Source organism: Cryptomeria japonica, chromosome 2, assembly GCF_030272615.1.
Source record: "Cryptomeria japonica chromosome 2, Sugi_1.0, whole genome shotgun sequence".
In the NCBI taxonomy this organism is placed as follows: domain Eukaryota; kingdom Viridiplantae; phylum Streptophyta; class Pinopsida; order Cupressales; family Cupressaceae; genus Cryptomeria; species Cryptomeria japonica.
The window spans coordinates 164,217,262-164,229,952 of NC_081406.1; the positions used below are offsets into that span (position 1 = coordinate 164,217,262).

General features: G+C 34.4%; 1 protein-coding gene across 7 annotated transcripts in view; it reads right to left on the reverse strand.

Annotated features, from left to right (window-relative positions):
* Nucleotides 1-5,463, reverse strand: part of LOC131065979 (uncharacterized) — a 127,355-nt gene extending 121,892 nt beyond the window's left edge. Inside the window, exons 1-2 of one of the 7 annotated variants that reach the window (XM_058000632.2) lie at nucleotides 4,953-5,451; nucleotides 4,484-4,639 (exon numbers count right to left, since the gene is read on the reverse strand). In XM_058000632.2, the coding sequence (XP_057856615.2) occupies nucleotides 4,484-4,616 (133 nt within the window). In that variant the 5' untranslated portion in view covers nucleotides 4,617-4,639; nucleotides 4,953-5,451. Of the gene's footprint in view, nucleotides 1-3,519; nucleotides 3,994-4,483; nucleotides 4,640-4,952 lie in introns of those variants that run through there. The other 6 variants (XM_058000627.2, XM_058000631.2, XM_058000630.2 and 3 more) reach the window with 6 other exon arrangements.
* Between the last annotated feature and the right edge of the window lie 7,228 nt (nucleotides 5,464-12,691).

Here is a 12,691-nt window from a genome sequence, read left to right on the forward strand (position 1 = left end):
CAAAGGACCGAGAGGGCCTAAAAAGTAGGGGGTCCCCATTTGCAATGGGGTGATGTGTGAGAAGGTCACAACAAGATCCACGCAAAGTTGTTCCTAAGTGGTGGATCTCTAGTAGATCTTCGATGTATATAATTGCCTCAAGATTGGAATCAAATGAAGGTAATCTCCTCACCAATGTTTATTGCTCCATTTGACCTCTCTAGAAAAATCTTTACTCTCGTCTCATATCAGGATGGTTACGTCCCTTGCCCCATATCTTCCTTACATCCTTGTAGGGGATTTCAATGCTATTTTAAGTATGGAAGAAAAGAGGGGTGGGGTTGGTATGCTTAAGCACTCTTCCAAGCTTTTGAGGCATGATATAGATCTTTTGAACTTGATAGACATTAAGTCAGTTAATGGAATGTTTACTTGGAATAACAGGAGGTGGGGTGTTGATGCTATCTCTGAGAGGTCAGACAAGCTCCTTGTGTAAAATTTTGGGGTTGGTGACAGCTTGACCACCAACTCAGAGATCCTTGATTGGAAAGGCTCGAACCACTGGCTGATCAAACTTCTAGCTACTTTCTTCAAAACCTCTATAAATCCCTCTTTCAAAGTCCAACTTAGGTGGCTTCAAGACTCTTATTTATAAGAGTTTATATCAAAATGGTGGTCAAAAGCGAAGCCTGCATTTGGAACAACAATGTTCTCATTAGCTATGAGACTTGAATATGTTAAGTACATGTTGAAAAGATGGAATAGTTAGTGTTATGGAATTGTTCTCATGGCTAAAGCGGCTGCTCAATCTCGACTAGATAACATCACTCGCCAGATCCGAGATCATAGCTTAACAGAGGAATCCTTTAGAATAGAAGCAGCAGCTATGGAAGAAGTTGGGCAATGGAATTTGGATGAAGAAATCTTCTAGAAGCAGAAGTCCCGTATAGACTAGTTACATGAAGGGGATAGGAACGCTGCCTTTTTCCATAGCTTTGTTAGGGATAAGAGGCAAGGGAATCTCATTACCTTTCTCATGTCCTCTGAAGGGAATCAGCTCTCTTATTTTAGGATGCTTTTAGAAGAAATTATTCATTACTATTCAACTCTATTTACTGAGGATACTCCTTTGGCAAGGGAGAAAGAGGATCTTATTTTAGAGTGCATTCCCTTGTTGGTTTCTGATGAGATCAATGATTCAAACCCATCACTATAGATGAATTAGAGGGGATTGTGTTCTAGATGAAAAAAGGGAAAAACCCTGGACCTGATGGTTTTCCAATTGAGTTTTACAAAGAGTTTTGAGATATTGTCAAACTTGACTTTTTGGAGGTAATTTTGGAATCTCAAAGGAATAAACAGATGCTACATTCCTTGCTCTTATTCCAAAAAGAGGAGATGATTCATTAGACCAATTTAGACCTATACCCTATGCAATGTTGTCTACAAAATTATTACTAAATTGATAGCTTGCAGACTTAATCGTGTCTTAGTTCATTAATTTTGGAGGAGCAAGGGGGTTTTATTGCTGGTAGACAAATTTTGGATGGGATTGTGGTTGCTACAGAGGCTATTCATTCCATGGCCACCTCCAAAGAGAAGGCTATGCTTATCAAGCTTGACATGGCTAAAGCTTATGATCGGATCAACTAGTCTTTTCTACATAAGGTTTTGGAAGCTTTTAGGTTTGACAATGAATGGGTCAAGTGGGTCATGAGTTGTGTTACCTCCTCTTTTTCTATTCTCATTAATAGTGAGCCCTCTAAGCTCTTTAGAGCTTCTTGAGGCCTTCGCCAAGGGGATACTCTATCACCTTATCTATTTATTTTTAGAAACAAGGGTTGATCCAAGGTTGGAATTGGGGTGATAGAGTGCCTCCCACTCTCATTTACAGTTTGTGGATGATGATGCTTTTGATGAGAATAGTAAGAGTTAATAAGGCTGTAAGATTGTTGGATATTTACTTGGCAACCTTTGGGCAAAGAATTGACAAGTCCTCCATTTTCTTCTTTAATACTTCTAAGCTTATCCAAAATAGGATTGCTTGAATTCTTACATTCTAGATTGGTGCTCTTCCTTTTGTGTATCTTGCTATTCCTATTACTATAGGTTTTTTGCCTCGCAAGTTTTGGCAAGGTGTATTAGATAAGTTTTGTAGGAATTGGACTTGTAGGTCACTTTCTTCTGCTGGAAGGGTGACTGTTCTTAAGTCAGTGGTTCAGGCCCTCCCTTTATATAGATGTTTTCTGTAGGCACTTCCTACTAGCTTCATTCATGAGTTTGATGCCCTCTCTTGACAATTCTTATGGGCTGGTAACTTGCTTTCAAAGAAATGTAGTTTGGTTAAGGGGGATTTTATTTGTAGACAAAAGTAAGAAGGGGGTCTTGGTCTTCGGCAGACAAGTCTTAATAGTCAAGCCTTGGCAGCTAAACTCTGTTGGAGGTGGTGTTGTCATCAGGACCAGGATTGAGCTAAGATCCTTACTGCGAAGTATCTTAGTGGAGTGGAGAGTAGTGATCCTCCTCATTGTAGCCTTGAGGGCAAAGGCTCTATGATTTGGATCATACTCAAAAGAGGTGCTGTAACATAAATGCATCCCAAAGTCCCTGTCCTCAAAACTCCATGGAACATAGATCAAGAGTCAAGCTTAGACATTCACATAATGCATTGAATTTGAGATTCCATGTTCATTGATTCATATAGCATCAACAAAATTTTCGTTGTTTTCGATACAGATTTGAAAATCACTTTTTCTTTTTTCCTTTCTTAATGTTTTTAATGTTTTGAGATAAAAATGTAAAATGTCATGGGGATGTCTAGTGATACTAGGATGTGTCCCAAGGATACATGCCCAGTTTGGTTGGTGGATGGGTACTGTCAGAAGACATCCCCTGCCATTCTCATGACCTAGAAAGATAACCAGGTACAGGGACATCAGATAAAGGGAGGGGAATGCATCTCTGTGTAACACAACTTTGAAATCAGCAATCTCAATCTCCGTAAGGTACATTAACAAAATCCTTCCTAACACGAAAATAGGTACCAAATCTTATCTTAAATAATGAGAAATTTAGCGAGATGTACTCTTAAGTTGGGCTATCTTATTAGAAGGTTCTGAACTGTCAAATAGGAAAACCCAAGTGGCAGAGTCTACGTAGCAGAGCCCAAAGCTCAAATCCTGAAAAGATTTGAAAAGTGTTAATGTGGATAAAATACCAGACCCAACTAATCAGGTGCACCATGCCCTCAGTTGTGCCATCTAAGCTAAAGGTCACCCCCGCAAGGGATATTACCAAATGAAAAAACAGATAAATAAAAGTTTTAAGTTTAAACCACTAGCAACTGCCATGCAACATCACTGCTCAAGTTTAAAGAAAATCGTCAATTTCTTACACATGGCCTAGTTGCTACCCGATAGAGGCTTTCCAAGAGCTGCCACCACAGCTTGCAATCTCTAGTAGGTGGTTAAACGGCGATAACTCAAATCAACAACAGCTACATAGGCACTAATGGGCAGGTACACAGTTTCTCAGATTTACCTTAAATCGTAAATTTCTTCCAAACATCCAAATTGCTACTCTTGCCACGAGAGACATCACAGAGCTGCCACCACAAAGTGCAACCCATAGTAGGTGGTTAACCACCCGGTACTCAAGCAATACCCGTGACCTTTTAACAGTCCAAGTCACAGTAAGAATCACCCGAGCCCTGCAAACGGTAAATGGCCAAGTCCTGACTCTGCCAATAGGGGGCAGTGGGTTTACCCTACATGAATGGGCATTTTGTAAATCAGCCAGCTAGCAAGCCTTTCGTAAGATTTATGTCTAATTAACAGCAACGATCATATAAATACAGGTATTCATAATGCAATTCACCTCCATTTAACAGCAAGTTAAAAATTTTGCAACTCTTCTAACCAGAAAGTCGCCATTACCGAAATTGACGTTAGATCGGCCAGACGAAAAGCCTTCCATTAATATAGCCTCCCTTACCCGTGACAATTATATTATTACAGTAATTCAGAGTTAAATAGACCGCATTTGGCCCACTGCTGCGCAAATTTAAACAAAAAAGTTACACTCGCCCTGGCCCACGACCATGATATTCACCACTAACACAGACTTCTCGGATAAAACCAAAATCTACTTTTAAGAATCCACTGTTCCTAAAATTAACTAAATTAAACCTTAAAAAATCCTTCCGCTTTGATATAATTGACCGTATAAAGAATATTTAACTCATTTTATAACGAATTTTCAAAATGTAAAGCCTTTTCAACTTACTCAAAACGGATTTCTAAAAAGCAAGGTATCTTTTATCTCACTCTATCAGATTTTCTTTACAGAGAGGATATTTCACCTCATTCCAAAACAAAGGCACAGGAATTCCAAGCATATTTAAACTCGTTTCCAAAGTCTACTAACTTTAAGCATCTTGCAGGTCATTTCAAGAATCATTCTGCACAAACTGAAAATTTTAAAACACAACTCAGCAAATTAGTACCGTAAATGTAAGACTGCTTCAATATGCCGACAAAAAACAACGGCGATGTGTGTTTCAAATCAGCAAATGCGTGCAAAACCATAGATCTCTCCTCTGAAAATTGCGCTCCCGTTGAAATACTTTTCGTCTCCATTGACACACAAATCCCTCCAAAACCTGAAACAAAAGCAAATATAAAATTCTTTTCTCATTATTTCAAAGCCTTTCATACAAATTGTTTTCTGAGACATTTTAAAAGCTTCAAAACCTGGCATATAAACATAAATTATTTTCTGAGACGTTTTAAAAGCTTCAAAACCTGACATATATAGATAAATTATTTTCTGAGACATTTTAAAACCTTCAAAACCTGACATATAAACATAAATTCTTTTCTGAGACGTTCTAAGACTAATATACATAAAAAAAAATCTGAAACATTTCAGAAGCTTGTATAAATAAAATTTAGGCAATTTGAGAGCTAACTCACAAATTATCGTGAAGATTTTTTTTTTCCTTATCTTCTTTCCTGTGTATCAATGTAACAGTTTGTCCCTTGGCTCTTATTTATATCCGCGACTTCATTTGAATATTATATATCATTTTAATGCCGTTGAATGCAGACAGTACTATCTGCTTTTTTAACGGCGTTGTACCTCGTCATGCATATGTACAGTTTTTTCGACAAATTCGCTCCGCCGGCGCTACCGATCAGAGCAGGAGCATTAACCGGGCCATGTGAGTATCCTCAGGTGTCTCGATCGACGAAGTACCAATTGTCACCGACAACTGTGAGTTTGTCTCCTTTGATAATGTTTTTACTGCATAGGGTTTCGGGATTATATGAATCGACGGCTGGGTTTGCCGTCGTTTAGTGCCCGCCGTCTGATCATTGTTGATAAGTTTTGTCTTGGGGTTGTTGACTCAGACTGCAGTTGCAGAAAATAGTGCTAATATTAGAATTAAAAAAACGCATTATAGTTTGCACCTTTGCCTACCATTATTTGTTGCCCAATCTTGGAATGTTGTGGACAGATCGTAATTAGTGCTCACTGCCAGGATTGAAAGTTTTGTTTGCTTTTTTTCTGAAATTAGATTTGTCTTTCCTTTGCATTAAAGAGCCGCCAAACAGCTCACATGTTAAACGTTGTATTTTGTTATTTGGTGTAATTGAACCTTTTTGCAACTGGGAGGGATACACTTATTAGTTACATTGAATGAGTACGTGAGTTAAAAAGAAATATTAAATTATATCATATTATAATTTCAGTTCCCATCTTGTGATGTCATTATATTAAAAAGTAAATCACGACAATTGTAAATTATATCATATTATAATTTCAGTTCCCATCTTGTGATGTCATTATATTAAAAAATAAATCACGACAATTGACAATTGTAGATGATATGATTCTCAATAATTGGAAAAACATCTACAGCCTACTCCCGTGATACCTTTATATTAAATAATAATAAAAATGGTCACTTATTAAAAACTTTTAGAAATTTAATAATTATATTTTTTAAGATAATAATAAAAAACATTTTCAGGTGTGTATAAGATCTATTATGCTGCTTTTAAGATCTTTTTATAATTTTGATAGAGGGATCTAACTCTACTTTCTTTTGTGTGGAGTGGCTTTTTATATACTTGTAGGTCACATAACTTTTGAATAATCATATTGCTACTCTTAATTTTTGCTCTCCATATGGTTGCTCATTGTCTTTTAGATTAAGTTTTCAAAAATGCTTTCATAGTCAATGTTTTTAGAGTAAGCTCTTATTAATCTTTTATTCTAAGAAAATCCTTGACAATGTCTCTTAAAGACTATTGTGCAAATGCAAAACACGATGAAAAATTAAATAATGAGCATTCACGATCTTTTGTTGCTCTATCAACATCCTCCAAAAAAATTTGTTTCTCCCCAACTATAGCACTATTATACATAACCCTACATCTAGGAAATAAATGTAATAGTATTGTTCCTTAGATATAATAAATATTGAACAATAGTATAGCTTGAGTTGGCCTAGTGGTGGAGAACTTGTGCTCTTGAAAGAGAGGTCACAAGCTCAAATCCCACAAGGGGGTAGGGTATGTACACCTTATCGACTTCGGCCCATTACCAATAAAAATAAATAAAAAATATTGAACAATAATCTCAAAGATAAACTAAACAAATATTTCATGTTGATAAATGTGCACTAGGTAGAGCTCATTTAGCTACATTACATATTAAATAAAGTTAGGAATTTTATTTTTAAATCCATTCGCAATCAATTTCCTAGGCTAACATCAATATTAAAAGCTATAATTAAATATTATTTATTACATTTTTTCAATCCTCCAATTCTTGTTATTTGAAACCCCCATTCTCATATTCATTGCGTTAACACATTTTTATTATGTATATGCTTGTTTATTTATGTGTGCAAAAGCATCATAGGAGGAAGGAAAGGCCAACTACAAACAATATTTATGTTTTTGATTGCAGAAGTATTAAATGGTGAAAGAAATCAAGCATTATTTTTTAGAAGGTTGTTAATAGCAATGTGAACAATATGTCCTACCGAAAATCACAAATAGAAGAGATGTTGGTAATGTGCATATTAGTATGTAGTAGAACATGAGAAGGTAATAAGTGAAGTTGCAGCATTTGAGGCAATCTTAGGCTAGTCTAGTAAATTTATCCCTAAAGGTCCATTTTTTTCATTTTTCTCTTACCAACTTCCAAAATTACAATAGCTAAATCAATGCCTCTAGAAAAAGATGGATGTTCAAAAATCATCTCTATTATGAGAGTTAAAAGTATATCCTTTTGTTAAATATTTCCTAAGCAATAGTTAGAAAGATTAGATGGGGAATTATCCAAATGACATATATAACCTAATTGAATTTCTCACAAATCTTCACTATATTTGTTAAAAGGCAATGGCCAACCTCAAAGGGATATCCTATAATTGTAAGAGAATCAATTAACATCATCAAATTCACTAATATTACCCAAGTTATCTTTCAAGGAGAAGTTTCATCTATTAGAAAAGCCAAACACAAGGGTGCTTGGTATTATCCAAGTGACAATAGTTGCACATAAGTACTTTTGGATTCTTTTTCATCTTTGAATTATTATTTTTTGATAATTTTCTATAATTTGGAGATTGAAAATGCAAAATTATTTTTCCCTACGAATAGCCTATGTTATATTGGACATGTAGCACGCCCCTCTATGATTATACTCTATGATGGTTATGATAGATGTTGATGGAGTCTTCTTGTGTCTTGATACTTCTTATTTCATGTTTTTCTCTTTCTTATTTTGAGATAAAAACATATTAGTGGATACATTATGGTATTTATGATGATGATTCTAGATTTAGGGCTACAATTGATGATGTTAGGGTTTACTATTTGATGGACTTGGTGATAATGCATTTCCTAGGTGTTATGATTTATGTTCACTATTTAAGATGTTATATCTCATGCAAACCCTAATTCTAAATGTCTTATTGGATATGGATGATGGTTGTTTGAGTATGATATATCTATGTTTAGGTTGTTTTATTGTCTGCAAGTGTGTAAGAGATGATATCACATCACTCATCATGAGAAGGATGTGATGTTATAATTCTCTTTCACCTGACTATGTTGATTTGATGTGTGTGTGTGTGTTCTTGGTTGATGTTGTGTAGGAGTGTAGGTACTAGGCACTGACTCCACTTGCTCCTGGATAGGTTTGAACATGCCTCCTTTCCCAATGGTAGTTTATTGGAGGTAACACTAAGGCCCTACCACACCTAACCCTAGTATGTGTCTTGGTTTTGACCATGTCTTGATTGCTTTACCTTTGGTTTAATCTTTGTTTTGGTTATGTAGTCTTGTGGATGGCTATGCGAGTAATTGTGCTTTATTCATTTAATTCTATTTTATTTTATTTGAATTATTAATGATTTATAATGGTATATGGACTATTATTATTATTATTATTATTATTATTATTATTATTATTATTATTAATTTATAAATTGAATGTCTATTTTATAAGTTTAGGTGCAATTATTATAATGTTACCCTTTGTATTTAATGTGTATAGTTTTGTTTTATTTTCTTCCATTCTATTTTAATTTATTTAATTTATTTAAGATTTATTATGATATTAGGTTAATTATTATTAATATTGATTTATTAAATTAATTAAATGCTATTTATATAAGATAAGGTATGAGTTATATTAATATTATTATTCTTGTATTACCTATGTGTGTATTTTGTATAAATGAGATTAAATAATTAAGGTAATTGTTTTCCTCATTTTCCTTCCTACTTTCTAGGAGGAATTATTTGGTTAATAATTAGGTTTTATTGGTGGCAAATGAATAATTAAATGCATAAAATATTATAAGTGGGTTCTAACATATATTATGTGTATGATTGATATTAATTGAGTTTTGGTTTATATAATTTAATTTTTAGTTGTGATTGGTTGGGAAAGTTGGTTGTTTCACATACAAACACCAACTCCCATTTTTGAGGAATGGTTTTGTGTTGGAAATAAAAAAAATTTGTTGTGTGTGGATGTTGGAGAATTTTGGAATGATGGCTAGAAAAATTTGGAGTTCTGAGAGAAGATTTGGGTGTGGCATTGGAGAGCAATATTTGCATTGAATTGAAGGGGTTTTTGTGAAGATTTGGGAGAGGGTTTTGTGTGGTTTGTTGGAGATTGGTTGTTGTGATTTTTTTTACCCTTCCTTGATTTTTTGAAAGCGCTCTTCAGGTGGAGTTGAACGTGCAGGGGTTGGCCTTCCATCTTTCTTGTCCATTTTCTTCTACTTTCAGGTTGGAATTCTTGTGCTAATTAATTTCTATGCATAAATATTATTTGTGGATTTGAAAGGATGTTATTCTTTTTTTTTCCTATGCTATGGTTTCATTCTAGAATTTAATGCATTTATTGTTATTTGTTTGATTGAAAAATGAAGTATGTGTTCTCTATGTACAGTGTATTTAAGGACTATTTTTAGTGTTTGGTTTCATGAAGATTTATTATTTATCTTTGGGGGTAATCTAAAGGCATTTATTGAAAAGGGATTCACCCCTCTCAAATGGGTTTCAGTTATATTTTTCTTCTGGGTTGGTTTGTTTATCGAATTATGAACCCAAAGTCAACCTAGTTCGGCTACCTGATTTAGTTTTTGGGACCCATATCAATTCAACTCAGTCCAAGGGTTTGTTCTTGGGTTTTTAACTTCTAATATGAATTTTCTAGAGGCTAAGTGAGTGGTTTTAAATGGATTCATATTTCTCCTTTCAGTTCTATGCATGCATTCATTATGGTTTGTTGATTCTACATTCATGAAGGTGTTTTGAGTACTTCTAGATAAAGGAATGTTATATGGTTCAAAAAGTGAATTAAGGTTCAGATATTTATGTGAATTATATAGTCTGATTTATGTATGGATACTTTGATTTGGATTAGTGATCATAGGCCCAATCCCATGCTTTGATGATTATGAATTAGTGATTCGGGACTTAACCCTTTTGTTGATTGGGTTATTATGGAAGTCTAGTCTTAATTTGATATCTCTACTTATGAGATAGATAGTGATGAGTTATTATATTACTTGGATGTGTATGGGGTTGTTGCATGATCCTTTTTGTACCCATATGATAGAAGTGTGGTTTCCCTTGCACCAAAATATCGACCTGTTAATGCCCGATACAACCACTAGACTTATAGAATCCATAGGAGGCAGTTAAGCCATGTCACAAACTCGAGCGCTACGTTTCACAACATAAGGAGACCAAAGGTGCACACCGTGTAACAATCCCCCCAGCACAAGCAAGGGGTTTGAACCTATGACCAAGCTTTGATACCACTTGTTAGAAGTGTGCTTGTTGTTGCACCAAAAGATTGACTTGTTAATGCCTAATACAACCACTAGACTTATAGAATCCATATGAGGTGGTTAAGCCATGACACAAACCCGAGTATTCTGTTGCACAGCACAAGGAGACCAAGGGCGCATACTTTGCAACATCATAGTAGTGGTTTATAGGTGTGAGTTAAGGGGGAGTGGCTTCCAAGTGAGCATTGGGGCCCAAAGTGGCTACCAGGATCACTCATTGGAAGTTTCTTTAATTAAGGGTCAGGTAGAACACACATTAATAAGATAATTGTTGGTTCCCCATTCATACCTCATGTGCTTGCATAGAAAGAGGATGATATCTCATAACTTGGAGTGCTCGTTTAGACTCAGAATGAGATTGGGAAGGCTTGTGTGGCAAATCAACTTCCTTGTCTCCATGAAAGGATTGTTTGGTTCCACATGTGTAGTCAAATGAGTGTTGCGGTCAAGAGTTTGGAGAGGGTCAAACTGCTAAGATCGCTCATGTTGATTCCATGTGATGGCATTCTTCCCTAGTTTTAGCCCGGTACCCTAGTCTATGTGGTGATGTATAGAAGCCTCAAGTAGTCAATGCTATGTTTAGTTCTAGTCCTTGTGATTGTTGCATTCGTGTCTTCATTGCATTTCCATGATTGTGTTAATGTTAACCTTAGTGGTGTGTATGGTGTTTGGGGCCTTATGTCATTCTCTGAAGCACGGGGGGTGGACCTTTGGGTTCCACATGGTTGGGTGGTTGATTCTTTTTTCCATTGGGATTTTTTATGATGTGTTCATGAGCTTAATGGATGGACTATGTCTTCTTTAGTTACAAGTGCTTTGGAACCAGGATGCAAGTTGTATTCTCTTAAGTAATGGTTCATCCATGTATCTAGAATAGATTTCCATTTATATCCATTATGTTATATGAACACTCTATTTGAGAGGAAGATGTAATGTAAATTTAATGTAATGATGTTAACTATGTGGTTGTTTTGTGAGTTTAGATAGTACAATGTTTGTATCATCTATCCCTTATGAATGATAAGGTTCTTAATGAGTAGATGCTAGTTGTTTAATACATAAAATGATATTTCATGAGCATAGTTTCATTTATCGAAGTTTAGTTGGTATGGTTATATGATAATGTGGAAAGTAATCTTAGGAACATTTGGATTTGGGAATTAAAATGAACCTAGTTCTTAGGAGTAATCATGATACTTAGTTTATTTATGATATCATTGCTATGTTTTATTTCCATATATTTATGTTGAGGAATTATGTTATGTAATGGATCGAATAGCTTCTATTCTCATGCCTTAGTGTGTTATAGTGTTGCCTTGTAGCGACATTAGGGAACCTTAGAGGACATACCTGTATTATTGTTTTAATTTATTTCTGATTGTGCTTAGATAAGTTGTTCTCATGTTAAATATTTTGTTATTCAATATTATAATTTAATGAGTTAATTTGCATCTCTTAAAAAAAATGTTTGCCTCCTTGAGGTTGGTTAGTTAGTTGTGTTGTACTCTGGGTTTCTCTAGCAGGGCATTACAAGACAAATATTCTATCACATACAGGGATGCGTGTATGGTTTAGAATTGGAACCCATACAATCACACTAAAAAATATTTAAGCTCAAATTGGAAACTGATGATGTAATGAGTTTGGCTTATAAATGTTGACAAATCAAACATTGCATAGATGTTGTTAGTAAAAAAATTAGACATATATATAACCTTTATAAAAAAATATTCTCCACACATTTTCAACCTATTTGAAATCATTGCAAGAAAGTGATCAACTAAAGTTACTCAATTAGTTAATAAATTAATTTTAAGAATAAAAATATTTTGGAAGAAAAAATTAGTTCAATGTGGGATAAAATAATTACTATGTCCATAAAAGGATAAGTGCCCTATAGGAGACAAAAAGAAACAAGATAGATATCAAATAAGTAATAAAGGACAAGGAAAAAAATGATAGATAAAATATGTTTTACAAAAGAAGTGGTAGAAAATGGAGCTAGAAGACTAATGCATTGTAAACAACATGGGAAAATATTGCATATAAAAAAAAATGAACTAATAAAATATAAAATAAAGTTAATAATTCAAATTCAATTTAACTTGCTAGTTATTTGACAAGCCAATTGTATTCTTTTCCCACAAAATGATGTATATAGTGTCTCTTTGGAGTAATAAGGTTCTTTACTTAATTAATTAAATCATATTGATTTATTAATTAAGTCACCTTTTACTTTATTTTCACTTAAGCTAAATTTAGGAAGGTAAACATAGGCCCATTAATGATTTATTCATTATTCATTATTAATTGATTTTAGGGTTT